General features: G+C 36.6%; 2 protein-coding genes across 3 annotated transcripts in view; both read right to left on the bottom strand.

Annotated features, from left to right (window-relative positions):
* LOC121406171 (phosphatidylinositol phosphatase PTPRQ-like) overlaps positions 1-22,884 on the bottom strand; it is a 28,436-nt gene extending 5,552 nt beyond the window's left edge. Inside the window, exons 1-23 of one of the 2 annotated variants that reach the window (XM_041597192.1) lie at positions 22,766-22,884; positions 22,036-22,320; positions 20,361-20,445; positions 18,357-18,520; positions 16,047-16,304; positions 15,142-15,438; positions 13,289-13,576; positions 11,308-11,448; positions 11,009-11,146; positions 10,159-10,443; positions 9,265-9,404; positions 8,474-8,603; positions 7,751-7,899; positions 6,449-6,611; positions 5,992-6,135; positions 5,313-5,535; positions 4,539-4,609; positions 4,150-4,243; positions 3,421-3,672; positions 2,721-2,802; positions 1,858-1,948; positions 1,160-1,227; positions 528-662 (exon numbers count right to left, since the gene is read on the bottom strand). In XM_041597192.1, the coding sequence (XP_041453126.1) occupies positions 528-662; positions 1,160-1,227; positions 1,858-1,948; positions 2,721-2,802; positions 3,421-3,672; positions 4,150-4,243; positions 4,539-4,609; positions 5,313-5,535; positions 5,992-6,135; positions 6,449-6,611; positions 7,751-7,899; positions 8,474-8,603; positions 9,265-9,404; positions 10,159-10,443; positions 11,009-11,146; positions 11,308-11,448; positions 13,289-13,576; positions 15,142-15,438; positions 16,047-16,304; positions 18,357-18,520; positions 20,361-20,445; positions 22,036-22,279 (3,642 nt within the window). In that variant the 5' untranslated portion in view covers positions 22,280-22,320; positions 22,766-22,884. Of the gene's footprint in view, positions 1-527; positions 663-1,159; positions 1,228-1,857; positions 1,949-2,720; positions 2,803-3,420; positions 3,673-4,149; positions 4,244-4,538; positions 4,610-5,312; positions 5,536-5,991; positions 6,136-6,448; positions 6,612-7,750; positions 7,900-8,473; positions 8,604-9,264; positions 9,405-10,158; positions 10,444-11,008; positions 11,147-11,307; positions 11,449-13,288; positions 13,577-15,141; positions 15,439-16,046; positions 16,305-18,356; positions 18,521-19,158; positions 19,161-20,356; positions 20,446-22,035; positions 22,321-22,765 lie in introns of those variants that run through there. The other variant, XM_041597193.1, reaches the window with a different exon arrangement.
* The window catches only part of LOC121406170 (fibronectin-like), a 41,952-nt gene continuing 37,335 nt past the window's right edge, over positions 22,884-27,500 (bottom strand). The window contains exons 24-26 of the mRNA XM_041597189.1: positions 24,942-25,223; positions 23,678-23,771; positions 22,884-22,958 (exon numbers count right to left, since the gene is read on the bottom strand). Of these exons, the coding sequence (XP_041453123.1) occupies positions 22,898-22,958; positions 23,678-23,771; positions 24,942-25,223 (437 nt within the window). The 3' untranslated portion in view covers positions 22,884-22,897. The remainder of the gene's footprint in view (positions 22,959-23,677; positions 23,772-24,941; positions 25,224-27,500) is intronic.

The raw sequence follows: 27,500 nt of genomic DNA, 5'->3' as shown, positions 1-27,500 counted from the left end.
GGTTACTGCCATTATCAACATTTCATAACCACGGAGCTTAAACTCTCAGCATTTTACCGAGATAGATAAAATGGGCTTTGCCATGAGAATCGGCATCATTGTGATCATATCTTCCCTTGTATTATCAATCAATTTCCACATGAGCATTACCAACAACATGATTTTTCTTTTTGTATGTAACCCCAACATCACCATCACCATCATCAGAAACATTGTCATCATAATCTTCATGATCATCATTATCATCAGCCCCACCATCATTACCACCACCACCATCATCTTCATCTTCCATCATCTTCATCTCCATCATCACCATCATCATCTCCATCATCATCATCATCATCATCATCGTCTTCATCATCAACATTATCATCACCATCATTATCATCATCATCATCATCATCTCCATTATCATCATCATCATTATCATCATCATCATCATCATCATCATCATCATCATCCTCCTCCTCCCCACTAACATCTCAATGTTCCTCCTCCTCCTCCCTTCTATTATACCATCCTCTTACCTTTCCTCCTTCTACCAATGCTGTCATCATCACAATGGTATTAGACTGATTCTCCCAAACCATCTCCCAGAAGTCAGTAATGGTGTTCGGCAAGGGACCTTGTGATGCTATGTACTTCCTATTTCCCTGTTCATCCTAAAAATGAAAAGAAACAGATTGTAATTATTTGATGGATAATTTACTATTTTAGAGGCAGGAATAGACTAAAGATTCTCTTTCTGTAAACTTGACTTTCACATGCTTGTAATGATGCTTGCCTTTGCTCTTAAGATTATACTTCACCAACTGGTTACAGAATTCTGTAATTCTTATAAATTTTCATGGAACTGTTTCTATTATCAGGTTAAGCATGCAAGCCAAGTTTTAGTTTAATTATTATCACATTGATATAAGACTTTTTAAGGTTTTGGTGAAGATTCAATATAGTGAACCGCTTCACATTGTATAGTTTAATCCTTATACTGAATGATATCATAGCATTCTATTTCCATCTACTAAAATTATCTTACCTTTTAATACTTGACATTTCTGATGTTTGCCAACTATCATCCGCAAAAGTTAACATTTTTTAGCAAGAAATACAGACACCCATGTTATGCTTTGCTCAGGATGGCGTGACACTGGATATTTACCTGAATGTAACTTGCATTGATGTAATCGTTACCGACGACGCCCTTCAGTTGGACTCTGCTGTAGTCATCTATAGAGATAGAAATCAAATTCAATTTACTTTATTTCAATTAAATTCACTTCAATTCAATTCATTTCAATTAGTCCACTTCAATTTACTACAATTCCATTCACTTCAATTCAATTAGCATTATTTAAATTCACTTCAATTCAAATCGATTCACTTTATTTCAATTCAATTCAGCTCATTTCATTCAATCCAGTTCACATCAATTCATTTCAATTCGATTAAATTCACTTCTATTTACTTGAGTGGTCATCTACAGAGATACTAATCAAATTATTTATCATTCAATTCCAATTCAATTTCAATTTATTTTCTCATAAAAATCCATACAAAAACACAACATATACAAAGCATCGTATTAACAAAATAGAAGAAGAACAACAACAAATAGAAATAAACATTGGATTGAATATGAGAGGGACAGCAAGAAAGGAACGAACCTTGTGATTAGCTGACCCTATAACATAATATTCCGTTGATTCCAATTTTATTCAATTATTTGAATTCAACTCAACTTTAGAAGAAAAAGAAAGTGAGAGGAAAGGAGATAATACACAGAAAGAAAGGTGGACAACCTCCTTTTTTCAACAATTAAGGTGTGATGGAAGGGGGGGGGGTTGAATTATAACTTACAAGGTAAGATGTTTCTATAACGATTCTTGTCATTATTTTGTGCTTGTCTAGCGGCAGTCACTGCTCGGCTCTTCTCAATAGTTGGCAAGTTCTGAATGAAAAAGAAAAAAGAAAGAAAAGAATTATGATATATGCTCAAAATGTTTAACTTGAAGAGAAAGAAGGTAATTTATTTTGTCACTTATTAATGCCTTTTGAGGTTAACAAGCAGGAGATTTCTTCGTAAACCATCCTGACAGGGATTTTTAACTCACCAACTTGCTCAGAGCCAATCAGATACAAGGATTTTAATAGCTTATAACAGAGGCTGGCGGTTAAACACCAACTAACCATTTTATGAAACACTCCCTAGAAGGCCTTAACTCCTAAACAGTGAGTTTAATCCCACCAAAGCACTTCCTTCGGCTAGACGTTTATCGTTATTTGCCACTCTCCACCCAGGTGCAGTACACAGGTACTCTGTTGGATAGTATTCCTTGAAAGTTCGATTTCCTGATTAGGAAGCCATGTTAAATCCCGGGGGAGCATTTCATGATATGGCTTATTGGACGTTTTATCTGACATGTCCTGTTTTATCAAACAGTTACCATAGTAACGGTGCTTCTCAGCCAATCTGAATCAAGGAAAGCTGTCAGATCTAATAAATCATAGGACAAAAAATGTTGTTGTAATTCTCCCTAGGTGATAATGTTCACCGCTTATTAGAAACATTTGTATTAAATGCTTTATAAATGCTGGAAATGTTCATTAACATTATTTCTTTCCTTTACAAAAATTGTTCAGTTATCTTTCAACATTGATGTGAATGAATACACATGCATGTACATTTGAATGAATACTCTGAATGAAATGTAAATACTTACATTATATTCATCGCTGAATCCTACATTATTGTTAGCCGTCATTTTCCTCACGTGTGCACTAAACATATTCTTTTTGACTGGGCTGTATCAAATATAAAGAGGATCAGAGAAATGGTCAGAATTCCGACTTTTTGCTTTTCTAAGTCTAAAACTACTTGAATCACATAAGAAAAACAATTTTGTTCTCACCATATGTTGCCAATGTCATGTATATGTATTTTTAAGCAACCCAATTACTTCATTGAGAAACATGTACATGGAAATGTTACACAGTTCATGAGATAAATATTTTGTTACCCGATTAACTTAATTTTCCCCATTCCATTTTGATTTGCTTTTTGATGTTGTAAGCAATATACCCCCTAAGTATAAGTTATATGCCATTATCTTTATTTTTCAATTTTCACATAAGAACAATATCCTTCTCCTATTCTCTTTTCTACTTTTCTTTCTTTTCTAATTCATTGTTACCACTCTTTGGTTATGATATGTGAAGATATATGATGTATACAATGAATATGTTTTGTATTTCATCATGCGATGCAAATTCCTCTGAATTCAGCTTGGGCTTTGGGCTGCCATGTGGTTTTCAATAAATACCTCTTAAAATCAAATCAAATTTTCACAAATCTGGTGGCAGCGAATCCTAATATATTCCAAACGTAAGCTCTGATTGACTTTAACTTGTTTGGCAGCTTACTTTGTCTTTACAGCTATAGGCTGGTGTACTTGAGCACTCGTTCCTTCGGCAGATGGGCGTGGTCCTGGTACTGTGGAGTAGTCCGGTATGTTCGTGAAGGAGTGTTCCATCATCTGAGGCTGCTGGAAGGCGTAGGTATTCACTCCGTCGTCAATCAGCGCTCTCTTCATCTGGCCGTTGCCATAGCCGTTGTTGTAGCCATTGGTGTATCCGTTGCCATCGTCGTACAGTTCATCATCTGGTTTCCCGCAGCTAGAAGTGAAAGTAACAAATGTGAAATTATAATAATAATCTGCTTTTATCTATTGCTTGACACATTTGAACGATGTCTCTAAGCGCTATACAGATATATTATTACCCCAATCATCAGATCCTGGCATGCCCGCGTACAATTTATGCATTGTCTCCACTCCCTGGGGAGCATTCTAACAAGAACTCCAAGACTCAATCGCTAGGTATACTACATAGGCTTTCACATCATACAGGGTACCCATTTAACACCAGGGTGGAGAGTGGCAAAGTGTTGATTGACGCCTTGCCAAATGATGCTAGGCCATGGTGGGATTCAACACGCGTCCCTCTGATTACAAGGCGAGAGTCAGAACCGTTACCCCACGATGCCCCCACAAATCAGGGCACGATGATGCAATGAATCGCTCATGACTGCACTATAGTTCATTATTCATTTTTATGTTCGAAGATCTGTATGTTGTGTGAGCAACTACTTACCATCCGAATCCCATAGCCATAAAGATGATAAGGAGGACTACAACGATGACTGCAATAATGATCGCTGGGATGACAAATATTCCTCTATCCGGATCTGAAAATAAATAGTGAATGGAGATAATGAACCTAACTTACTGAACATATAATGTAAAGGCTACCTATACATAAATTTGTTGGAGGGGGGGTTAGAGAGAGATATATTGGTACAGAACTAATGATTTTCAATTCCATTTTAATAATCAATTCAGTTTTTATTTTCACATTAATAAAAAGAACATAAAACAGGAAAATTATATACAGATAATTTTCTCCTCAAACCTTCCCTCTGTATAAACATCATGGAAATGATAGTTATTCACATTTCAGAAAAAAATTTAAATGTGACATACCTGTTCTTATTGGAGCACTGAATTCTGTCTCTGAGTATTTGCCGTCCACTCCATATGCTCTGATTGCAAATCTGGTGATAAAAAAAACAAATGTTAAAATGCGATAATCAACTCTAAATTCTAATAAAATGTTATAACCTAAGATTTCACTTTTTGTATGCCAGTGGGTATTTTTATGCGAATACTGGTAAATCAAAATATGATGTGTTTTGAGTTGTAATTTATATAACAGTGATTGTGATGATGGTACTAATAATTGTCATGATGATTGAAATGATCAACGCCGTAGTGGTGATGATGATGATCGCAGTGGTCATAACGATGATGATGATGTTGGCAGTGTTCATGATGATGATGATGGCAGAGGTAATGAGGATGATGATGATGATGATTGTAGTGATGATGGTGATGATAGAAGTGGTTATGATGATGGTGATCACGATGATGATGTTGGAAGTGATGATGATGGTGATGACAATGACGGTATTGATGACTACAATGGTCATGATGATGATGGTAATGATGATAATGATGGTGGTAGTGGTGAAGACGATGATGATGATGATAATGATTGTGACAATTGTGATGATATATTGGTAGTAAATTCATAAAAGACCATTTACAGAAAATCTACTTCTCTAAAAGCCAGAGAACTGCATCAAAATCTCAAAAAATATTTATTACTTTCAAATTTCCTTCTCATGTTCAAGCTCTTTCCCCTTCCCCCTCCGGACCAGAGAAAATGTCTGGATACATCTCCGATTCACTTATTACCTGTAGTAAGTGCCAGGGTAGAGTTCGCCATTGCAATAAGCTGTAAGGTCGTCAGGGTCACAGCTTTCTGACCCAACCGTAAAGCTAGCAGAGCTCGCCCCATCAGCGAAGGGGTTGTAGTCGTTGGGCGTGGTCTGGTAGGCGGGAACAGGGCGTGTCCTCCTGGCTTCGGCCCAGGTAGGGACCGATGTGACCTGACGTTTGGCAGTGGTAATCAGGTTAGCTGCAGAAGAAGCGGATGGTGATAAGTTAGAAACATACTTCTTTGCATCATCTCACAAAAGAGTGTGAATATGAAGAGTTTTGATCATTGTTCTTTCACAAGGAATGTTTTACATATGGTATGTCCAACTCTCAATTCTTCTCAATATAATAGTGGTGATAAATTACAGCTTCTTACTATGAATTAAAAAAATTGTTCTGTACATTATTTTGAATTAATGTGTTAAAAGCTTGCTTCATCCATGCATCTTCAGATTATTAATATGTATACTCTGCATGTTTTAAATATTCTATAAGGCTAGTTGGTCTTTTTTGTTGGCCCCTCATTTTCAAAAGTATGTTTTGTATGTTGTGACAGCGTTTTGTTTTTATATTCCATGTATATTTATGATATCTTTATGCATAATGTATAATCTAACTGCATTAAAATTGAATTGATACAATTGATGCTACTTACAGCTATCTTCTAGTTCCTTGACGATGACTGCGAAGAACGCGATACGCCCAAACCTTGCGTCAAATCTGTTGAGGAAGGAGATCGTGATGCGTGAACCTCGGGAGACCATCTGAGGAATTCCCTCACGGGGTGGATCAGGTGGAGCTGAACAAACAAACCAGAAAATAAAAAATTGTTTAAAGATAAATACAAATTGAGATCAAAAGGTGAGTTACATGTAGAACACAGGGCTTTCTTGTAGAACTTTTTTTCAAACCAACAATAAAGCAACCCTGTATAAAAAGACTTGATAAAAAAAATCAATCAATAAATTAATCAATAGACCGACCAACCACCCAATCAATCAATCCATCCATCCATCCATTAATCATTCACTCACTCACTCACTCACTCACTCACTCTCCCACCCACCCACCTGTCATCACTGATTGATATTACTACAGTTGTTTGTATTTACCGGTTTCGGCAAACAAGGTTCTTGTGCTGGACCGGGGGTTACCAGATGCAACCTGATTGGTTGCGTACACTGAGAAAACGTAATAATATCCTGGAGTCAAGTCTACCACTTCTTGCGAGTAATCGGAGAGTCCTTCCGCAGCGTTAATGGTGAAAGTTTCAGTCTGTGTTAAAAGCGAAAGAAAAATGTGATTGGTACCTCTTTTGTGAAGACGTAAGGTACATTTTTCGCACATAATAAATATAAAATACGCCCAGCCAAGCAGAAAATTATCTCTAGGTCACTTTATATTTACTTAAACCTTCTGGAACGAACGAATAAGTCCTTAAAATATGCTTGTCTACTCCCCCCATCTGGAACCTCCTTGTATAAAATTGCCTCTGTTTTCTTGCTCATATTAAAGTGGTTATTTTTTGCTCACAAATTAATATGGCTTCAGCTGATCATTAAGAATGGAGAATTAAAAAGGTAAGGTTGGACTTACAAAGAAGTGATTAATTTATTGAATCGCCCAACAGCAACAAAAAGGGGGACGTCGTGGTCTAGTGGTTAGGACTCTTGTCTTTCAATCTTAGGGACATGACTTCAATTCCTAGTCATGGCATGCTTTCCTTTAGCAGGAAATTTATCCACATTGTGCTGCACTCAACCCAGGTGAGGTAAATGGTTACCGGCAGGAAGTAAACCCTCAAAAAGCTGTGCTTACTGGAATCTGTAGACTAGCTTAGTGGGGGTAATATAGGAATGCCTTGAGCACCGGAACAAGGTGGATATGTGCGCTATATAAATCCTATACTATTATTATCATTCAATCATGTTTTGCTTTTGGTGATCAACTCACTCTCATATCATAAATCTATGAAAATTGTCATGTGCACCCCCTCTGTTTACAAATTTGCTTCGAGAAAACCTTATCTAAGATCCTGGATACATCAAAATACAGGCATGATATTCCCCTTTGAAAATGATATCTGAAAAATAGCCAACGGTCGCCAAGTCACCGCGGAAGTCCGAGGCGCCCCAATCGCAGTTACAAGCTCTTGCATAGTAAAGAAATTGAAAGTGATTTTTCAAGGTGAGTCAGCATGATAGTTTTATCATTTGACCTAGAAAAGCAGTAAAAAACAGCATGGAATGTTCATGGGCAAAGGATTTCACCAAAAAAAGTAAAAGAAAAACCAATTCAAAATAAAAATCTGAAATTTTAAAAAATAAAAAGTCGGGAGAATATCATGCCTGAAAATAAAATTAGCACCATGAATATCAGGCATTAAAAGATGAGGTTCAAGGTTCAAATATTACCGGTGTGAGGGTTCCATCGTCAGATGACCTAAAGACACCCAGGGTGTAGTTTGCGATGACACCGTTTGGACGCAACGGAGTTGACCAACTGACCATTGCATTGACATTACCGGTCTTGCTGACAGATAGGGAAGTGACCTCGCTGGGATCTGGGAAGATTGGAAAGAAGAATATTGGATTTTTAATAATATTCATTCACTCACTCACTCACTCAATCTTCAATCATTCATTCATTCATTCAATCAATCAATCAATCAATCAATCAATCAATTGATCGATCGATCAATCGTTCGTTCATTCATTCATTCATTTATTTATATATATATATATTTTTTTTCTCTTTGTGTACCATATTTGTTTTTTATTGTATCACTTTTTTTGTTGTTGTATGCCACACTCTGTTTATTCCTTATGATTTCAATCTTTTATATTGTAAAAACTTTTTGTAATTCGGCTCTGTGCTGTGATGAAAGTTTTTTATCTAAAACCATTTTGAATTGAATTTATTTATTAAATCATTTATTCAGTTTTATTAAAAAACAATGTACTGGTAATCTTTTGAATATCATAAGTTCTGTTTTACAAAAAGAGCCCTGTACACGTACACTCATGCAATTCTACGAAAGAAATAAATAACAAATGTATGAAGCAAATACAAGCCCAAAGAATATAATAATGGTGACTAACTAGTACTTGTACTACTGCCCCAATCTCTAAACTTACTGGTTGGTAGTGTTAACACTGGTAGAGCGTTTACAGGGTCGCTAGGAACGTCAAAGAAAACTGCTTGGAGTACAGCAAAATACGAAGTGAACGGGGCCAAACCTTCCTCGGTATAACTGAAACCTTGGACCTGAAGGATGGGCAAAATATTGACACGCTTATATAACTTCAAAATATTATCTTAAGAGATACTTATATAACACTTTAGATTATTTGCCAGTGAACTTGGTGTCCGATATTGAACTGTGTGTAGATGTATGTACATGTTTTTTCTTGTTTCAAAGCTATTTTTTTCTAACTTTATAATTTTAGCACAAAAGGATGCAATCTACTGTGTGTGATGTGCCAGAAAATAAACATGTCAGCTTATATTTATTATTGCTTTCATCATTATTATCATTATTCATTATTATTATCAGAATCATCATTATTATTAGCATTATTCATATTATCATCATCATCATTGTTATTATTATTATTATGATCATTATTATTAAAATTATTATAACTATCATCATCATTACTATTATCATTATCATTATTAATATCATAATTATTACTAATATTATTATCATCATCATTATTATCATTACTTTTATCATTATTATAATTACTATTATTATCAACATCATCATCATTGTCATCATTATTATTATTATAAGCATTACAATTATTATCATCATCGTTAATATTATTATTATCATTATTATGAATATCATAATTATCAAATTAATGTAGCAATGGCAATGATAGATCTTTATTCTCTCAATAGATACCAATAGATAACTTACGCTTTGTGTATTGATCGTTGCACCTGTCGCATCTTTGATTGCGATCACAAAATTGGCAATGTTCGTGGAAGTTGAGCTCCATGCCCATGTAATGGACGTAGCAGTCGGTACGCTCGCCGTGAACAATGGGCTGTATGGTTCTAAAAGGGATTAAAAAAGGAGAGATATCATAAAAAATGATGTAAAGAACATTATCTACTTTTGATGACGCATATACATGTATACATGCACACTATAAAAGCAGACTAAGGCTATTTTCATATCAATCCCCCCATCAAGGAAGCCCACACACAAGTGCATGATATGATGCCTGCAATGCACACTCAACTTTATCACACAGGAGCATGACATTTCCAATGGCCGACATGTTAATAGCCAAAATAGTTAATTTGTCTACAAAATGCCAAAATTAGCCAATTAGCTTGAGTAATTGTCATTCTTTATACTGTTAAAATTCCAACTTGTAATGTTAATTAGACGACAAGATACAAGACTTTGTTTGACACAAGTTTTTGTGGACTGCTTGGAAGTTTATTTGAAATTGCACAGTGTGCGCATCTCATGCTTCAGTGAAGAAAATCTTCACAAACATTGTTTTTTCTAATTTTCTGAAGCTCATGCTTTGTTTCTTCAGCATTAAATCAAGTATTTCAGTGGGTCATTGTTGATAAATTTTGACAAATTATATATCCTTTCAAAGCTATGGCTGTGCTTTTTCAAACTAGATTAAAATGTCAAAATTTTGGGTGACCTACTGTTGGGTTTAGGTAGACTGGTCACCTGTGGTAAATGAGATGGTATTGTAATGAAAAGACTCTTCTAGGTTTCCTGCAGGAAAGACCCAGCTCTGACCTTTGCCAAGGTGCCTCTAAACTTAGATATGTAAGGACTTACTTGTGACGATGTTGACCGTAACAATAGCACTGGACTTGGTCTCGCTTCCACTTGCGCGATCACTCTCTGCCCAAACATTGAACTCGTAACGCGTACTAGGTATCATGTCCGACAGCTGAACGGAGGTTTCGGACGATGTCGTTGTCCCACTACCCAGGACCGTCAAACCGGGAAGGCCGTAGGAGTATCGGTAACGAGCCACTACCCCCTCACTTGGTGTCCATTGTACAGTCACCCTGGTCAAATCATTGTTTGTTGCAATGACACCGGTTGGTGCGGCAGGTTCTAAATGTGAACAAGGTGAGGGGGATAAAAGGAATAAAGATTAATGCATTTATTTTTTTATTCACTATAGATTATCATTGTAAATATTCTTCCATCAAAAATCTTGTTATAATGTTGTATATAAGGGGTCCCTTTCACAAGCTCTGCTTCTATGGGGTCCCAAACCTATCATGTCTTATTTTTTTTATATGTATCTTGTTCGACTGGTTTAATGAAGTTGAAGGGTAAATGGCCAATTAGTCTACACTCGTTTTATCTATTTTCAATGTAAAGTGTTTAGAAACAAAGTCTAATGAGCGCTATATAACTATAAATATCATTATTATTGATTGTAAAAATATTTTAAGGAAAATAATTAGCAAATTGGCTACACCATGAGAAGGACAAAATCATTGATTTCCATGCAAATTGGCAATTAATTCAATCATAAAGGCATTTTTGATCACAGTTTCACTTTTGTTTGATACCATATGAAATAACGATTGGAAGAAAATTCAGAAAGATTTCAACGTTGCCCATTTGAAGATAAAAAAACTGATCAAAAGAGGTTGAAAGAAATACTCACTCATCAAGAATGGAGATGAGATTTCAGGGTCCCCGATGATTTCTTGTTGACCAGGCCGGATCACCGAGGCCAACGCAACAGTGTAGGTCTGCCCTGGGACAAAGCCAGACAGTTCCTCTGTGTAGGCATTAAGCGCCACTGAAAAACAAAACACCGAAACCCATATGGTTTGCAAAGAGTAAATTTCAAATTGCAAAGAGTAAATTTCAAATTGCAAAGAGTAAATTTCAAATTGCAAAGAGTAAATTTCAAAATGGCAAAGAGTAAATTTCAAATGGCAAAGAGTAGAAGAGACTTACATGTTACAGACGGCGTCTCAGGGGATGTTGTCAAGACTATATCCGTGATTTCAATGTTCATTTCGGCAGGATCATCCCAGCTCAACCTTGCTGTTTCTACCTCGATCTCAGAGACGACAAGGTTTTGAGGAGGGTCCGGTACTGAACGAAGAAGAAAGGATCAAATATTACAATCAAATCAAATCATTTATTTCCACAATAATATAAAAACATTACAAATATGTACAAAATAGGAAACAAACATAACTGAAAAAGGAAAGTGAACCGAGTTAATCAAAAGTAATACAAAGAAATGTACATTACTGTGGGGAGCCAAAGACTAAGACAAAATAAGTCTTAACCCTAATTCTCCCGGGGGGGGGCATAATGGCCCCCCCCTCAACAATTTTCGCGATATATCTGCTGCGCGAAATTTTTTCACCTCGCAGCTCACTGACTTTTTACATTCAAGTCTCGCGCAAATTTTGAGACCAAAGTTGTGACGCCCGGGTACGCGGTTACGACATTATGCAAGTGCATGTCAGACCAAAAATTGCCTATAAACGTGATTTCATGTACAAATCCAATGCAAATTGCATATTTAGCCAAAATTCATAAATGTATCATTATTTCTACTTTTACTGATTAAACTTAATTAATTTTGCCTTGTTTATGATCAGAATTATGTCTGGAACAATTTCCATTGAAAAAACAATAAAAAACAAAAAGTAAAAAAACAAAGAAATACATAAGAAATTCATAAAACAATGAAATACAAAAGAAATTTATTTCCAAACCAAAGTTTTTTTGAATTAAGATTGTTAAGAATGATATAAAAAAAAATTTAAAACCAAAAATTAGCATTCTAGGAGCTTCATTTAGTGAATTAGAGCAAAAAGTATGATTTATGCATAAAGTAGCAAAATTAATTCATATAAAATAAAATCTCATTATTTTGGAAAATTTTACCATACAGCCTTGAAGATTACATCGCACACTACCAGTGTGCAAATTTTTGCGTCGCTCGCGCGATCGGCGGCCGAGATCTTAAGGGGGGGCCATAATGCCCCCCCCCCCGGGAATGACAAGAATCAAAATACTCCGGGAGATTTAGGGTTAAAATCAGGCACCCAACATAAAATAAACAGATAAGTGCTATCAAAATAGACTTTTCTTAACAATATATAGCATGTGAATATGACTCTCATTCATAACTTTCAAAACAATAGTTAAGAAAAATCAACACATTCATAAAAAAATATAATGGCAACTTAAGTAATAAATCAGGTTCGATAGTGAAGTTGTAGTCCATCTTCATCCATTAGCCCTTTAATAAATTCATCCTCAAATAGTTCATATTGGATGGGGCTCAGGAGAACATGGCTCAGCAATAAAAAAAACTTGCATTCATGAATACAGAAATAGTCCGCATTATTTTTCACGAGTTCAACAAGGAAAGAGTGCGGCTTATTATCATGGGAAATCATTGCACGTTGGAAGCATGTGCCCTTCAACCAAATAAGATGCATTATTTGAGAATCCTGTTCATGAGCTATCAATTATGCTCTTTAATTGCCCGTGAATAAATATTTGATATTGCAAGTTCTTTGTATAGAGATAAAAATATCCACATGTGTGATCCTGTTTATTTTTTATTCACTTAACAAGTGCCCTTACAGATCTGAAACACACACACATATATTGCACTGCACATTGCAAGCAATATCCATCCATCCATATCTTATTATTCGAAATAGACTTGAAATGTGGGCCTGGCAGTTGCTGTGTAGCATCAGATCGATGAGGTTCTATCTCCAATCTTTTAAAGTCTTTGGTCTGAAGCGGCCAAAGTTTGAACTCCCACCTCCCAGTTGTGAGACGGACGCTCTACCAACTGAGCCAACACACCAGTGTACAATATAATAGTATGGAAATAATATTGTATGAATGCCAACTGATATGATATATGATCATAATAATCATTATCTTGACACACACTCACAGGTGTAGAAAAGGAAGGTCGTTTCCGCGCTTCTTTTATCTCCACTGAAGGCGGTTATTCCGACGGTATAGCCCTTCCCGGTGGCCAGGTTCTCGATCTCCACGCTCGTTGCATCATCACCCATCAGGTTGAAAGGGGGCTCGTTTCCGTCCACAGTGCCCTCGTCTGCGGGGTCAAGGGTCACCCGGTAGTACGTGCGGTTACCCTGCGGTCGCACCCACTCCAGCGTCACAGAACGAGAAGCGAGGGAGCCCTCCCTGATGCTGATTTCAGAGATAGCAGCGGGAGCTGTGGAGATAAAACAGCGGAAATATTCATCAACAATGGTCGATGGGAGTGGGAAAACAGTGCGCCAAATTGACGCCCGTTTCCATGGTTGGATACGCTGTTTTATTCGTGAGTCCACTGACGAGTGGACTCATTAATTCAAACAGTGGACTCATGAGTAAAATAGCATGAGTCCACTGACGAGTGGACTCATTAATTCAAACAGTGGACTCATGAGTAAAATAGCATGGATAACCATAGCAACAGGTGTCAATTTGGCACATTGTGACAAAAGCGCGCATCAGCATCAGACATTTTTAAATATATGCGGTAAAATAAGCGTAATTTATACAGGAAATCTGCATAAACCATGGACTCAACCGTGGGTTTTCAAAACCACCTTTGTGAATTCGGGCCATTGGTTTATGTGTATTTTTACTGGCAAATTGAAAAGTTTATTAAATGGTTTATATTATGTAGGGGAAGGCGGGGTAAGTTGTGACAGTTTTTGCTTTTCGCATGTTAGAATTGATATGATTAATAATCTTGTCGAAATAAGTACCTTGTCTTGAAATTTAATTCTGAAATATTTTCCACCTATATATATATTTTTCTATCCCCACACTGAAAGTCATCGTGACCTTTGAAAAAAACGATGTCAAATGGCTCAACTTGCCCCATATATGGGGTAAGTTTGAGCCACCTTCTGGGGTAAGTTGAGCCACAAAAACTATGTACAAAATGTATGAGGGGAGAACCAGCATGTCAATTTTTTGTTTAAAGTCTTTTCACTTGCTAATTCTCTACCTATACTTAACACACACATACACATGTAAAACAATTGCTCCGGGCTTAGGATTGCAATAGGGTTTCATGTTAGGTTCAGGGTGAAAAAATGTCAAATCCAGGGTTGCTTATTACATTAATGTATGGAATTTTCAGCAAAGCACTTGTAACCTGAGCAAATGTCAAGGAACCATATATATATTGATATGTATTTATTATGTGCATCTCCCTTTCCCTTGTAAAGCGCATAGAGATTGATTTATTTCAATCTAAGCATAAGCTTAACATATCATTATTATCCTACAATAGTGGAGCGTTGTGGGCCAGTGGATTAGTCTTCGGCCTTTGAAACAGAGGGTCGTGGGTTTGAATCCCAGCCATGGCGTAATTTCCTTCGGCAAGAAATTTGTCCACATTGTGCTGCACTCGACTCAGGTGAGTTAAGTGGGTACCTGGCAGGAATTTATTCCTTGAAATGCCACCGCGCTGTAAAAGGCTGCGGGGCTAAAGCCAGGGTAATAATATCCAATGAAGAGCATAGGGACGCATTTCGCAGTGATATGCGCTATATAAGCGTGTTGGTATTATTAAAACAACAAGGGACTTATTTTTAACATAAGCATTATGTATCTCATTGAAAAATTGCTTTAGACATATGAACTAGTTATTATTATCATTATTACAAGCAGTATATGCACAGTATTCCCTCCTACCACAGCTATTTTAATCTTCTAAACATTTGTGGAAGCCCAGTGGCATATTATTGGAACCACTGACAGGTCGAAGAGACCGATTCTCACCTAGTCTGTATGAAATGCTTTCACTTGCATGTCCCGTTGGCTGGGAGAGAGTGTCGCAACTCGTGACGTAAACCGTGTATTCCCGCCCCGGGTTCAGGCCATAGATTCGCGCATTTCGGTCGTTCCGTTCTTTAGAAAACATCTCCTGCTGCCTACCTCCCGATGCCAAAGGTTCGTAGGGGGCATACCTGACGCAGTACTTGTGAAAGTCGTTGGTGTCAAGGTCATCCCATACCACTGTGAATTCAGTGCTGAAATTTCTTGTTATTTCCAGGTTGAGCGTCTGCGCAGAAGTGGCTGAAAGTTGGATAAAATTATTGGGTATAGCAGCAACCAAACAAATGGTGTTTCTCCTTTTCATATCCATCCATGTCACTATTATCTTATCTTTACGTTAACGATATTGTAATATTATGGTTGTTATTCATCACTCCTCCCACTACTTTGTTTTCATCAACATCATCTTTGAAATCATTATCATCAACATTCTCATCATCATTATCTACAACATCATCATGAAATCATCTTCATCATCAACATCATCATTATCATTATCATCATCATGATAATCATCATCATCATCGCCATCGTCGTCATCATCATCACCATCATCATCATCATCATCATCATCATCATCATCATCATTCTCCTCTTCCCCAACATTAACACAATCATCATCAAACCTTCATTACAATGACAATAATTATCAAAAAATCCTTCTCCTCATCATCATAATCACAATCATCATTATAGTTTTTCTCTATATTCTTCTGACAAATCTTATGAGGCTTCAAATACACCATTCCATCTCCAGCTCTCCAAAAACAAAACAAACTTCAAAGTACACTGCACGGCTCTCACAAGCTGACAAAACTTCCATCCAACGTTCTCTCACAAATACTCACTTGCCGTGGTTGCCTCTTCCCCACTCTCAAGCGATTCAAAGAGGGTCACGACTGTGAAGTTGTACTCCGTCAGAGGCGTTAGGTTGGTGAATGTTATCGACGTCGCTGATAGCTGTTGAGGGGACGTAGGCTGACCCCCCGCAGGAGAGTAGGTGATGCGATACTCCTCGCTACCACCCGCAGAAGGCGTATCCCAGCTTACCGTTATGCTCCTCGAGGAAACCATGGTGGTTCGTAAGTTTCTTGGTGGATTTGGACCTGCAGTTAAAGACAATACCAGGTCAGTTAGGTACCTTATAAAACGTCTGTGTAGCTTTTTCAAATAATAAAAATAATACACTGTAGGCAAAATATATAGAGTGTAGCACTTAATACAAATGTTTCTAAGCACTGCATACTATTACCCCGGCTTTAGCACGGCTATCATGATGGGACGCTTGAGAATTCAAGGATTTCCTTCTTACCGGGTACCCATTTACTACACCTGGGTGGAGAGCGGCAAACACCTTCCCAAAGATGCGAGTGCTGTGGTGGGATTCGAACTCCGGACCTTGAGGTTGAAAGTCCAGATACTTTCCCACAACACCTATACAGGGTATATTTTAGCAGGGTCCCCGCTATAAAGGTGCTCTTTAGATCGACTTTCCTCCCATCCCTACTATTTTATCTATGAAGAAATACAAGGATTGGTAATAAAAAGCCACTTACATTAAGACCCTGTTCTTATCTTCTTTCATCAACTACTTTCCACAAAAGCACTTTGCAAAACTAGCTTAGAAGATACCGTAGCTTGTCTGGTTCTATTCATTCAAATGTTCATTCATGAATTACTTCCCACTAAAGCACTTTGCAAAACTAGCTTAGAAGATACTGTAGCTTGTCTGGCTCTATTCATTCAAATGTATGTTTGGAACCTGCCTATCAGCAATTTGTTTATTTACGGTATCCCTCCAATTTAAATAATATGTACTATGGTTATTTCATGTCATATTTTTATGCATGCTGACATTTGATGGTAAATACATTGAATTGAAATTAAACTGAAATGGAATTGAAGTTGAATTGAAATTGAATTTATATTGAAGTTGAATTGAATTGAAGTTGAAATTGAACCCATCAGCTCCCTCTGGTTTTGTTTCCTTTTAAAACCAATAAGAACCAGCAGTATTGCAAAGCACCACCTCAGGTCCTAAACTTGTCAAATCTGGCCCAAATGCCTACCCATAATGCACCACTCTGAGCAGTAGAGTCTTGTGATACAGACCCACTTGAACCACTCATAACATATGTGTACAAATCACAGTAGGTGTATCAATGCTAAGAAATACTAAACAAAAATTTTTCCTCCACAAACCTTACAGTTTCTGTTTACACAAATTACATTTCAGGCAAAATTAATTCGCTGTATTATCGATAGTTACCTCAAAAGGTATATTTCAAAACTATCTATTTATAACACACAGTCAATGAGAGAACGGTATAGCACACAGTGCTGTATCCAATTTGATAAAGGCATTTTACAATAACTATTTCTATAACAAGTTTTCTATTAGCCAATCAGATTAAAGGATTCCAATAGCAATTACTTTTAAAGGACAAGTACATCCCAAGAAAAACTTGATTTGAATAAAAAGAGAAAAATTCAACTAGCTTGACACTGAATATTTCATCAAAATCGGATGTAAAATAAGAAAGTTATGGTTTTTTTAAAGTGTTGCTTCATTAAGAAAAACAGTTATATGCACATCTCGGTCGGTATGCAAATGAGGAACTGATGACATCACTCACTCACTATTTCTTTTTTATTTTATTAAAAGAAATATGATTTTTTTTTTTTTTTCGTCATTGTCATGTGAAATGAAGTTTCATTCCTCCCTGAACACGTAGAATTCCATTATTTGAACACTTTGTGCTTCAGGCAAGGAGGTCCTAATTGTCAAATTCGTAAAAATTGAAATATTGTATAATTCAAACAATAAAAAACAAAAGAAATAGTGAGTGACATCATCGACTCTCTCATTTGGATGTAACTGGCTCGTTCCTATAACTATTTTGTCAAAAGTAAGCGAAACTTTGAAATGTCATAATTTTCTTATTTTACATCCGATTTTGATTAAAATTTTCAGCAATGTGCTTGTCTGATTTTTCTCTATTGATTCAAATCAACATTTTTCTGAGGTGGACTTGGCCTTTAACTATTATTGCAAATTAGTTTGTTTTTCTATGAAACAGGTCCTTGGTCAATTCACTTCCCATTTAAAATAACCTCCATCGTGACTGGCTTTCCATCAATATTATATCGATACTTACGTGTCAATTGCGTTTTCTCAATGACTGAGTAAATTCCAGGCTTAACACCAATGGTGTAAGATGTTCCCGGTGTCAACTCGGTGAAGGTGTAGGTGTTTGGTTCAGTGGAAGCAACGGTCACGTTGCCAGACCGTCCTTCTTCGGCATCGTATGAGAGGAAGTACCTACGATGACAGAGCATGTAAACAGTTAAAGTAGCTGGATTGAGTCCATGTAGTTTTCTTATCGTTATTATTTTTGTCTGGCGCCACGACGTGTGCCTTGGAGGCGAAAAGTGAACAGAATCACTGTGACCCAAAGGCCTCTCCTCCCGATATAACTGATTGGGGGAATGCAGTTGGACCACTACATTAGGGTTTATTCCTGTGCTCTTCTGCTATTACTGCAGCGGGATTTTCATGTGCACAGATGGTGACTGTACTCTACATGGGCCTCCATTTAACATCCTATCTGAGGGACACATTGTTTTCCACCGCATCCTCCGTTTAGGGAACAGGGGAGGGGCACGCTGACACATAAGGCATCAGTAATCCACCCAGGGTGGACTCGCCCCTCTTTGATTCACCAGGCAGAGGTTAAGCTGTCTGAGGGTATCACAGGCCTAATTCATTTCCCATAGACTTGTAAGTTAAAGTGGCACTTAAAAAATTCACAAAAAATAAGGAGGAAATTTAAGGGTTAAATGTTTACTACTTGTGCCAGTGAACAGGATATATGTCCGACATTCCATATCTGACCAGAAAAGGGTACCTCGACCGGCTCATTTAAAAATAAATCGGCATTTATGAGGACTACAGTCTACATCTGACAGGATCAAATTCATCACTTGAGAGAGTAAAATGGCCCTTATTCTTCCGCCAGTAAAAAAATAGTTCCAAAGTAGTGATATATCTTTCCAATTCGGGAAAAAGGAAGTTGAGTGGGTACCATGCCTAGAACCAGTGTAAGATTGTCAGTCATATTCATTCACTTTTGTCAATCAGCAATATCAAATTTAAAAATTGAGAATGGGTTGTCTCGAATGAATATCTTTTGCATGCCAGTTGTAATTAGGCCTGTGTAACCTGAGCCGAATCGCTCATTTATTTTTCACCTTTCTTGATTTTGAGGATTGGAGTCGTTATGAAATAATTCATAACATAATTCACATTGATCAGGATATAATGTCAAGTCTAGCGCCCCTCCCCCCTAGAAAAGTGATTTGAATAAAAATATATTCTTTGTCTGCTTTGTTTAATATATGTCATACATTGTCATATATGCAAATTGCCAAGTTAGACTCAAGTCAAAGTCTATTGTTCATAAACACATAAGCAAAAGTGATGTGTGCATTGTGTTGTACTGTGTACACACAAAGCTTTTCTTTACAATAAACCAATCAAAAACTATAACTGTGAGCTGAATTAGCATAGTCCATGCGAAACCCCTCATAATATTGCACCTTGAAATTAATGTGGCACTGGAGTGATTCTGTCCATGGCGGGCAACGATTTAAAGGAGAATGATAGGCTCATAATGTCCTTTTTATGTTCTTAGGCAAAAACTATATTACTTTGCAGAAAAAATGTTACTCAAGATATTTCACCATAATGCAGATATTGAAATATAATGAATCTGCTCGCATGTGACAGCAGAAAATATATAAAAAAATTCTGGTATTCTCTGACAGATATTTTCCAAAGATTCACTAATATATATATTTTTTCTGCTTTTACTTATCTGAAAATCATGATCAACATCCACTTTAAACTTTGCAAGTTTTTTAAACTCCATTTAAGATTCAAAATGCAGACCTGCTAACCTGTAGTCGTATTCTTAAAGCTGAAATCAGTATTTTGGCAAGGAAATCAGTATTTTCAAAGAAATACCCCATACATTGAGGAAAAACCATGAACTGAAATTTTAGATATCAGTATTTTACATGAAACGCTCAGTATTATTCACTTTTTCAGGACTAAATACTGAAAATCAGTACTAGCTGGCAGATCTGAATAAGTTACTTACTCATCAACGTTAATTTCTTCCCACTCGATGCTAATACTAGTTTCATCAAACGATGTGATGTTAAAGCTGCCTTCCGCTCCAACAACTATTGGACAAAGAGAAGGAAAAGAGTTCAATTAAAGTTAGTACACAGCAACTAAAAATAATACGCATAAATATATATAGCACCATCTACCAAGATATAATCTATTTAGAGGTGGATGCAGACTGACGTCATACAATGAAAGTATCCGGCCCATGCATAAACATAATAGAACGACTTTTGTCCCCAGACAATTGGGCAGAAGAAATGCATTCAATTCGGATATCTTGGATCCGCGCCTGAATCTAATAAGAGGTGCTCTATTATTACCCCATCTTTTAATAGCTTGAGCTGTTCTGGGCAAGTTGTCAGATCTGACAACTTGTCAGACACAAAATGTTGATGCAATACTCCACAGAAGCCAAAGTGACAAGCGCTGAAGGAAATAGCCCCGTCAAAGAGTTACACTTGATCCAATCAATCTCAAGTGCACGGAAATCCATCCATACCATAATTTTTTTCTACAAGAAATTTTCACCATCTCCTTAGTAAACAAAGAGAATCAAACTGAATTTTCAAAAGAATGATGAATGTATGAATATACATCATATCTAGCAAATATTTTGAACAAACTTGCATTTTTGATGTTGATGGTCGTCCATAGAGTGTGGTTGATCTGATCAATCGCAATTCTTTGTAAGATGGGGGACATACCAAGTAAACTTTGGTCCTTTGACACAAATCACTTAGGATACTTTACATTTATTATTTATATATTATTATACTTTCTAAAACTAGTTTACTGGATCAGGAAACCAGTTTGGAGGATCGCTTTGCTAGCGTTCCCATTTGATCAGCAGAATGTGGTTTTCAAAACCAGTTCATGTAAAGTGGCCTTGTTGCTATGTGAACTCTGTTAGTGGGGCGACATGTTTCGAGCAAAATTTGAAGCCGCAGTGTAGACATTCTACAAACAGTGTGCGGGGTAGTGCGCTCAAAATGTGCGAAGATCGCTTCGTGAAGAACGGTTGAGTCTTAACTTACACTAAAACCAGTTTAATGAAGCAAAGCAATCTTGAAAACTACATCTTGAGGTGGTTTTATGAACCGGTTTGGAAGATTGCTTCCAAGACTGTATTGACCATTCTCATTGCACATTAAGCTAGTTTAAAACTAGTTTAAGGGCGGTGATGAGAAAGGGGTATTCAAGATTAATTGTATAGTTGCTTTGTGCGTTCAATCACAAAAATCAGCTGTGTGAACATGCCTGAAGCATTATGAAAGGAGCCTGCCCTGTATCCCAAATCAGACAGAATTTATACTAAATAGTTCATTTGCACAATCTATTGCACAAACAATAACAAAAGTAACCAATCAAGAAAACCAACTAGGTTGTTCAGTCATAAATCTTTGTGAAAAGGAGTGCTTGCTTATTGATCTTTGGTGACACGACATGTGACCCGGCTCTATTTCGTTCTAGATGTAGAGTTAGCGTTAGGATTGCAGTAAGGTTTCATGTTAGGTTTAGGGTAGGATACATTATTAAATCCAGGCTTGAAGGTAGTCATTCGATTAGTGTGTGGAATTTATAGCCGCGCAATTGTCGCTGGAGTGATTGCCGCCGGAGCACAAGCCATGGAGCTCGATCCCTACCTGCAAAAACCTCAACTGGTGCCCCCATCTCCTGCATGTTGTCCTGGACTTCTAGGAGCGAAACCACACTGAAAGAGTAATTCATTCCGTCTATTAGCCCATCCACCCTTAGTTCATTTCCCCCAGCGGTAGCCTCAACGACCTCCGACATCAGCGCTGTCGTGTCATCGACAGGATAGTAGGAGACGTTGTAGCTGTCGATCATTCCGGTAGGATTGTCCCATGCCAGGAGGATGTAGTCCATGCCGATGACAGTGATCCGCAGATTGGCGGCTGATTCTGGGACTTTGAGGATCAAAGTAGTGTATTGATGTTAGTAAACAAAACAAAATTATTGGTCGTCATTATCAACATCATGACAAAATGTACTCAGTAATTCAATGTTATATATCAATTCAAAATGTTTATTCAAAATGTTTAATAATGTTAAAATCTCTTATTCTTTTATTTTTGTTCAATCAATCGTGACTCTATAGAACTCCATCAATGGCATAATTTTTTCCAAATGAAATTTGCAATGTTCTTTGTAAACAAAGAGAATCAAGGAATAATCAACAAGACAATGACTCCATGAATATACATCATACATAGAAAATATTTTGATTAAACATGCATAATAGATGTTGACCTTGTTGGCTGTCCGTAGTTGCGATTGATCAATCAATCGCAACTCTTTGAAAGACGAGGCCCAAGAAGTCACACTAATACAGAAAATAGATCATATTCTTACCTGTAGCTGCCTGGAGCAGCAGAGGCACTATCTTATCTCCACTGATTAGTTCGACTTCAACATAGAGAGTATAGAGCGTACCAGAATTCAGAGAATTAAATTCCACCGTGAACAAATTGCAACTAATGGAGTTCAACAGTTTCTCGTCATGCTATCGGTGACCATCTCGTTGACATATAATCCTGTTGTCACACTGCAGGGGTAATAAATATGGCTATTAAAGTCATTGCAATTATTAAACAAGTGGAGTGCCTCTGGCAGTCTCACCTGCATCACATGATTCAATATAGCAGCAGTGCTGACTTTGAAAACTACTATAACATAATTGTTCACAAAAACACAATTCATATGATGATACAATACTATGTTCATTGACAAAAAATAACATTTGACCTTGATCATGTGACCTAAGACTTGTCAGAGATACTTGATTACCCCTATATCCATATTTTATAACTATATCTATAAACTTTGAAAGTTTTGATGGTAATTCAACAAATCCCCTCTACATGGCCATAATGCCCCCCTCCCCCCCCCCGGAATGACAAAAATCAAAATACCCCGGGAGATTTAGGGTTAAAGGAAAAAAAAAGAATCGTCTCGTATTTTTTAAAGTAAGAGCATTGGCGTCAGAGCCTGGATGGCTTTAACTATAAAAAAAAATCGGAAGAAACAAGAGAGACAGAATCAAGCAAAAATTGAAAAGCCTCCACACAGCCCTGATCAGATAAATTACAATCTTTTAAAGTTGAATGATTTTTTCTTATCAAGAAAGCATCAAAGAAAGAATTTTTTTTATCTAACTGAAAATATAAGGATCTTTTACAAATGGTACTAATATCATGGCATTTATAACTGTGACATGAAAAAAAGTTTTTATAAGGATTATTGAATTTCAAAGAAAACACTTACCTACTCCAAGAACCAGTTGGATTCTGTGCACTGATCTCGGCTTCTATGGAATTCTGATCACGACGCATAACATTCACTTCAACAACATGGGCAACTGTAAAGGTATTGATTATATACAATAGTAACTTGTCGAAATAGAGGTGGACAAATAAGAAGTTGCAAACACACCAAAAGTGGCTCCAAAATGTCATCAAGACAGAGATCTGGGAGGTATTTTACAGAGATTTAAATCTGACTTAAAGTCCCAATTTTGTACAGTAGGCATTACTGCATTCGTCAGATCATGCCAAGAGGAAACGCGCACTACGACATATCAATCAATTAAAGGGGAATCCAGCCTTGGCCATACAATGTTGTGTTGGGAATGAGAAAAATGAATTAAACAGAATGGTGAAAGTTTGAAAGTAATCGGACAAGCAATAAGAAAGTTATAGCTGCTTTGAAATTGAGATCACTAATACCATGTAGATATCAAATTGGCAACTGGGTAAGTAAATTAAGACAAGGGGCAAGGACAACTTTCCCATAGGCCATGTACTTTATTATCAGGGATTTGTGGTTTTCTCCTAATTGCCCATTCCCCTGGGGCAGTAATCTAAATATAACCCATGTAGTATATTGCTTTATGTCCTCTTGAAAGAAAATACAATTTGAAATAAAACTTTTGGGGAAAATGACATTTTAGCCATAATATATATTGAAGTACATGGAAGAGTAGTCCTTGCCTTTCATCACTATGACATCACATAAGCGGCCAATTTGAAGTCTCCATAGGTATAGTGATTACCAATATTTACAAATTTTAAAAATTCATAACTTTCTTGTTTTTTGTCCAATATTGTTCAAACTCTCACCTATCAACTTGTTTGATTTTTCTTTTTCTTATAAAAAAAGTTTTTATTTGGGTTGGATTCCCCTTTAAGATTGCATGTTACATATCATGTACATGTACGCAGCGGCATAGAAGCAATCAATTGCAAAAGTATTCTGTTGAAATTTTAAACTGATAGATCAATATTAGCTGTAGCAAATCAGTTTACAGTCCTTGTTTCAAAAAGCATATTATAAATCGAGTATTGATAGCAAGACATATGATTTATTTAGGGACCAAAAAAGACTTGCAATTGATCGCAAGTTTCTTGCAGCGTCATACCTGAATATTTGCTTGTCTACCGCAACCATTCAACTGCATGGTGACTGTATAAGAGAAATGGTGTGAAAAAAGGATAAACCGAAACTTTATCCTATGGTGTAAGATACTTACGAGTATCTATGGCTGCAGGTTCCAAGCTTTCCAGCTGACGATCACCTGTCCCAATGACCGTTGTTATATCAATAAGCAAAATGATCGGAAGTTCTGATAATCCTTCAAATCCGTAGACCACAGTGTCCATGGTATCGTTAACTGCCACATTATTGTCGTCTGATCCCACTTCCCTGGCATTGAAGATGTAGCCATCCAGGTTGCCATTAGGTCGATCCCACTCAACACTGATCGTGCCTCTGAACGATGGAAGGATTCGTATCTCTGAAACACTCTCGGGATCTGAAGTATAAAGGAATAGACCAGTTCGTAGTTCACTATGGACAATTTTGGTCAAATGGCCTCTCATTTCTTTCATTATGATAGGCAGATTTCAAAGCAAGATATTACGTAAGCTTGCCTTACATAGCAGGATGAAAAAATTGAATAGACCAGGTGACCAGAATAGCACACCAATGAACACTTTATGAAGGTATTTGTTGCATTCCTACTTTGAATGCATATCATAGCATGTTGCACAATGTACTTGGCAAACTGTGAAATACCAGTCGCTCGTGGACGCATTGTTGTTTTTTGTGGATGTAAATGAAAACGACAATTCAAAAGAATATATGAATAATCAAGACATCAAAGTTGGTGTGTCAGGAAAGAAAAGGTTTGATTAAATCGTTCATAACTGTAATCCTCAGTTTTTACGTATTCCTTATTTGGTGTCAAGCAGCAGTAGATAAATAATTTATAAAAAGTCACTTCACACGTGACAATTTGGAGGTCCAACCGAGACACTGCTGCTTGAAATATTAAAAAATATTAAGGAAAAGAATGAATGTTATGGTCACCTTTCCATGTTTAGGAAATGATTAATGAAGTAGTCTATTGGCCTATCCAAATTCTCACTTCCCACGTGACATGGTGCTTATCTCATTAGATTTCAAACCACCATGTCACTTTAGTACAAATGACCTTCCTCTGATCATGCGTAGAGTCTACGAACTGGCTTATACAGTAATAATTTTTCAAGAGGATGCAAAGCGGAACTTATCCCCGCAGCTTTAGCTTGCAATACTGCTTCATCAGCAAAATTTGGTGCATTCAAGGATTCCATCAGGCCCGATACCCATTCACCTCACCCGGGGTAAGTGCAGAAGAGTGTGGATAAATTTCTTGCTGAAGGAAAACAAGTCATGGGTGGCATTTGATCCCACGACTCTCTGTTTGAAAGATGAGAGCCAGAACCACTAAACCACATACTGTAGCCTTTCAGTCCATCAAAGAAAAAGAAATTCCATTGCACTTACAGACACGAATGACCGAACAGCTACATGTATTCAACGATAAATTCCTTTATCAACTTATAACTATAACTGCATTTCAATTCTTCATCTTTTCATCTCTCCTTACTTTTCATGTTATTACCAATATTCCTCTACCCTTCAGATCTCTCCGAATAGTATTTGTAATCCAATGATTTCGTCTATACTAACCCTTACTTACATTTCATTTATTGTAATATACAATTTTCTTTCCTCTTTAACATTGATGTCATGTTGCTATTATTTGTAATGATCTTAACCCTTTGATATTTTATAATTGTAGACAAACATTAATAACTGATTGTCATTGTTTCACTTGATTTTATATATTTCCATTAATGCCATAATTAATTCATTGCTATCATTTCAGTATTTTTTATCAGTGAATAAATTTTACAATTAGTAGTTTTATAATTAGTAACTGTTCCCTTTTGATAACTTTAATATTTCAGTTTGATTCATATTATCATTTAAGTAAAACTATATTTGTTACCAAGCATTGTTATCTTTGACTTAGATTTTGACTTTGTTTTCATGAATGATATGGTCATTGATGAAAAACAGTTTTATGCTGATCTTTTGTACCTGAATAAATATGTTCTAATGAATAAACAAATAAAAAAAAAATTAATGAAAAGCAGAGCTGGCAACCTGAACAAGAACGTTTCAGTACTACAAAATCTGAAAATCAATATTTTGGTGAGGGAATAAGTATATTCAAAGAAATACCATAGGAAAACACATAAAACATGAAACCATCAGTATCCATCTCACTTTGCAGTACTAATTACTGAAAATCAGGAAGGCAAGTTCCCTTAAATCTGCACAGTCCCCCTTGTCTGCGCACACGCGTATGTGCGCGATTCTAATAAAAGAAGATACTCAACGAACACAAACTTTACACACACAACACATCAACAGTTATTAAAAAATCTGACTCAAAATGGTGGAAAAATAATGAATTTTGGGCATTTCATGTGACAGCCTAAAAATGCAGCCTTTCTCATCAAAATACCCAAATCGTGTACAAAGAATGGGTGCGCAGACATGGGGTACCATTTTTTTTCAATCTAAAAATGACTGCCCGAGGTTTATTACCATTAAAATCCTATATTTCTTTCACAATTTTACGAGATATTTGGTACACTTACTCATAATCATATAAGGAACATTATTAACTGAAAGATTTTGTGAAATAAAAAGATTTCATGTTAAATCTTAACTCAAAGGTGCGCAGACTTGGGGA

The sequence above is a fragment of the Lytechinus variegatus genome, chromosome 19, assembly GCF_018143015.1.
Source record: "Lytechinus variegatus isolate NC3 chromosome 19, Lvar_3.0, whole genome shotgun sequence".
NCBI lineage: Eukaryota > Metazoa > Echinodermata > Echinoidea > Temnopleuroida > Toxopneustidae > Lytechinus > Lytechinus variegatus.
This window is presented reverse-complemented; position numbering and strand designations above follow the sequence as displayed.